The sequence below is a fragment of the Sycon ciliatum genome, chromosome 6, assembly GCF_964019385.1.
Source record: "Sycon ciliatum chromosome 6, ocSycCili1.1, whole genome shotgun sequence".
NCBI classification, from domain to species: domain Eukaryota; kingdom Metazoa; phylum Porifera; class Calcarea; order Leucosolenida; family Sycettidae; genus Sycon; species Sycon ciliatum.
The window spans coordinates 20,509,191-20,513,172 of NC_088648.1; the positions used below are offsets into that span (position 1 = coordinate 20,509,191).

At 44.8% G+C, this 3,982-nt stretch overlaps 2 protein-coding genes across 2 annotated transcripts in view; both read right to left on the reverse strand.

Annotated features, from left to right (window-relative positions):
• Positions 1 to 3,582, reverse strand: part of LOC135819610 (uncharacterized) — a 17,185-nt gene extending 13,603 nt beyond the window's left edge. Inside the window, exons 1-6 of the mRNA XM_065332846.1 lie at positions 3,392 to 3,582; positions 2,581 to 2,719; positions 2,018 to 2,123; positions 1,604 to 1,717; positions 970 to 1,155; positions 201 to 500 (exon numbers count right to left, since the gene is read on the reverse strand). Of these exons, the coding sequence (XP_065188918.1) occupies positions 201 to 500; positions 970 to 1,155; positions 1,604 to 1,717; positions 2,018 to 2,123; positions 2,581 to 2,719; positions 3,392 to 3,519 (973 nt within the window). The 5' untranslated portion in view covers positions 3,520 to 3,582. The remainder of the gene's footprint in view (positions 1 to 200; positions 501 to 969; positions 1,156 to 1,603; positions 1,718 to 2,017; positions 2,124 to 2,580; positions 2,720 to 3,391) is intronic.
• Positions 3,583 to 3,818: 236 nt separating this feature from the next.
• LOC135820123 (laminin-like protein epi-1) overlaps positions 3,819 to 3,982 on the reverse strand; it is a 21,715-nt gene continuing 21,551 nt past the window's right edge. The window contains exon 35 of the mRNA XM_065333432.1: positions 3,819 to 3,860. Coding sequence (XP_065189504.1) covers positions 3,819 to 3,860 — 42 coding nt within the window. The remainder of the gene's footprint in view (positions 3,861 to 3,982) is intronic.

Genomic DNA, 3,982 nt, shown 5'->3' on the forward strand with positions numbered 1-3,982 from the left:
ATGCACACCTGCATGGAGAACTGGCTGACAGATACAACGGAACACTTTGGCTTGGATTTAATTTTACGAAACCTGATCCGGATTCGACGACAAGGAGCTGTATATGGACAAAACCTGGCGGATCAGCGTTTGCAGTGAATGGCAAGGGAAACTGGGAATGGATTTCATTTCCAACAACCGTATACTATCATCATACTTACTGGACTCAGTGGTGCTGTACAGGAGAAGACCATTTGAGCTGGTCGTGCGAAAGTACAGGGAGATTGAGTTGTACTGTGGATCGACGGAGGCAGGCGGTACCAGCGACACACTGGTGTTCGGCTGAAACTCCAATGACGTCTGCACTTGCTGGGCTATGCTTCTCGCACGCATCAGCTGTTCACGTAGCGCTGCCAGTGAGGTGGTGAGGGCAGCCTGCTTGTCAGCCACATTCTTATCAAGAGCTTGTACAGCGGTGAGGTTGTCTAGCCGATCCTGGACGTTGATGCTCAGTTGTGGAACTGTAAAACCACAGGGAGAGATTAAAACAATACTGATATCAGGATTCTAATGGCATTTTAGCTTGTATAAATAGCTTGATTGTCGAGACAATGCAGTATTGGCAATATTCCACCCTGAAAATCCAAGACTACAATAGTGGAATGCGTTATTCGATTGCAGAACGCAAGACAAGAGCAAAACTTGGCACTAACAAAAAGCAATAGGTTTCCGTGCTGCAACTCATCAAAACATCTTCTCAAGAAAGTGCCTAGTGTACAGTTTTGTTATCTAGTGCTGAATGTGTCAAGACTGCAAGGATATTTCCTTGTCATGGTGGGATGGTAAGAACGCAGAACATAGCAAGTGCTCTAAATGACTGCGCTAACTAAACGTTATAATTATGTTAGCGCGAGATGAGATGATGAACAACACAAACACAGATCACGCTTATCACACAAATCGGACTAGATTCAAGTATTGTTCACTTACCCGTTCTCTCAAGTTCGTCAACAGTGGCCGTGACATTGCTGGTGACGTCGCTGAGTTCAGATACGACCGCGCTTGCAATGGCTGCTGACGTCAAGACTGTACGGGAGCGTTGCTGGATATCAGCAGCACCATCTCTGCTGCACTGTAGAGCTGATTGTAGGGGAGCGCTATCGGCACGCTCCCAGGCTGCGAAGTGACAGAGAAAAGAACAAAACACAAAGGAAAATTGTACATGCCTGCCATCTACACACCTCCAATTTTCGCATCGACAGTGAAACCTGGAAATTATTGGGTCACGTTACATTAGGCAGTCGCATTTCTGCAGCGAAGGATTGGAGATCAGTGTGCGGTGAATCTTTTCGCAACTTGCATACAAAATATCTGGAATGAATCATGTGGTTGAATTTATCCACACACCAACACACTCTGGGCTGAGCAGATATGTAGGATACTATCTACATGTATAAACATTTGAAAGAACCAAACTATTGTCTTCTATAAGTCTCTATCCCAGCTAAGTCAGTAATACTGAATTTATCTTCCACATCTTCCGAGGACTGCAGCCACCATTCGACACCATGCAATTGCAGGTCATTATGCCATTATGCAAGCAACCCACAGAGCACAAACTCACTGCTCAAACTCCATATCCGTGCGGCACACGTATCGGTGGCATTGCGCAGCATGCCTTCCTGATCAAACAATGTCTCTAAGTTTGACTCAGCAGACGTAAGGATCTCTCCCAAACCTGAAGGAGAAGAAAAAGATACACAGTTGGTATAGCACACAACAGGTAATCTCAGGGTTTTGGTTCGAGCTCCAGTTGGCTGCTAATGTTGTGATAGCATAAGCATGCCAAACGGCGATAGAACAACAGGTGATACAACCATTCTAGTAAAGTTGAGAGAGAAACAGTAGTTCTGAAGACGGTGTCGATATAGGGCCTGGGTATTCATGTCAGATAGGAGAGAGAGAGAGAGGCACATGGACAGTTATCCAGGCATAAAAATGCCCTTGTTTGAACGCAATGGAAGATCAGTTTACATACCAGTGACAGTGGTGTTCAGGTCCTTGGCGTGGATGGTTAGCTGCTGACTCTGCGTGAGCGATGTACTGCTCATGTCCACCAGGTCTCGTGATGATATGTTCTGAGTCTGGAAACAGAAAACACCCAATGTTCACACAGCGAATATAATTCTATACATCGATTCACAAATCATAGATGGCTGATATTGACAGATATCAAGACTTGAAGCTACGGAGCTCGTATGAAGATCCCCGAGCCGACAGAAGAGCACTAGCAACCCCACCGAAGGATGCAGTGCATTCCACAGTGAAATCATGAATACCATTGATTCCTGATCTTGCTACGTACGCTTGACATGCGAAGGAATAATGTTAGATAGGTGCTGTTCCCTACACTTCTGTGTGAGCCTAATGTTCGAATTGATTGCAGTGACAATTACAGTGCGCATGTGATCTGTACTACACTGTAGGTTCGCATCGCAACCATGCAGCTACAGAGACTTGTACTTGTAAGGTGAAGTTCTAGCCATTCCGTATTTCACCAGAGCAAACTGTTCATTTCATATCATTCTTGTAGCGACTTACCAGTTCCTGAGCTTGGTTGGTAGCTAGCTGTGCTTGCCGTGTTCTCAGCATTGCCTGGTCGGTATCACTGACGACTTGATCATAATCCCGTATAGCCTCCAGTGCAGCTTCACCGTGTGGCTTGGTGCTATTGTAGATACTGTCGACAAGGGAGGAACAGATGTACAGTCAACTTCGCAAATAACGACTGCGGATATAACGACAATTCGCGAACAACAACAGCATTTCCATGCCCAGAGCAAAGGCCTTTCCAACTGCAATGCATATAATGAGACTTCTGGTATAACGACACTTCGCGAATAAGGACACTTTTTTGACGCCCCGCCGAGTGTCGTTATAAGTGAAGTTCACCGTACATGCATGTGTATAGCGAATATAAGCCCATTGCGCAATGACGTAATTTTGTACCATAAACTCCCCACACAGCCACCTGTGCATGGTCATCTGGGGTTTTGAACAGTGCATTGCTGATCCCAGTGTACTCACATGCATTACGCATACCTTCCATATTTGGCAATGCGCAATGGGCTTATTACTGTCATGCCTTTTTGTGTAGATCAGCTTTGGTCCTCACAGTACTTCAAGAAGGGGAACATCATACATAACAAAAATATTCCCACGTGGGTATACCAGACGAGAAAACAATACCTGTTTCATTAGTGCAGATCAAATGTCTGCCTGAAGAGGCCATCCGTATGCTAGTAGAAAGGAACACATGTTGCAATATATGGTTAATCTCTATAGACACTTCAGATTTCCCGTCACCCCCTAAGAAAGTACTCGAAGGATAAAATACTGTTCGAGGTCATACCTGTTTATTTGGTCGCTCGTATGTTGGGCTGTTGCTGCAGCTGCCACTGCTTGGTCCACCAAGGTCTGTGTACTGGATTCAGCTTGATTCCAGAATGACATGTTGATAGCTGCAGCATGTGTCACCATGCTATCCAGGCCTGGATATTGACCAGGGTAGAGACCAGGCACATCACCGAGCACAGAGCCAACGGTCTGCAGACAAACAGAGAATATTACATGACAAAAAGGAGTAGGACAAAAAAGTTACGAGTTATGACTAATTGTCCACCAACGCAACCGGATCATATAGCCAGCGATTGCGACAAAATGGCACAAAACTGACAAGGAGTACTGAGACATTCAGCGACCCGACCCCTGACAATTACCGGTCAACCTTTTCTTATTGAAATCAAGTGTTAATGAGATTTTTGCACAGAATCTCATGATCACAATATCCATGTTCCACAGTATTTCATTAAAAAAGCACCCTGTCGAGAATTGTGAAATGAGAACAAAGCTCAGATGGAGTATATCCACAAATAGTCAACCTACTTTTCGTCACAATCAAAACAAAAACTAATAGCAAAGTAACAGTAGAGTTTGTTTTTTA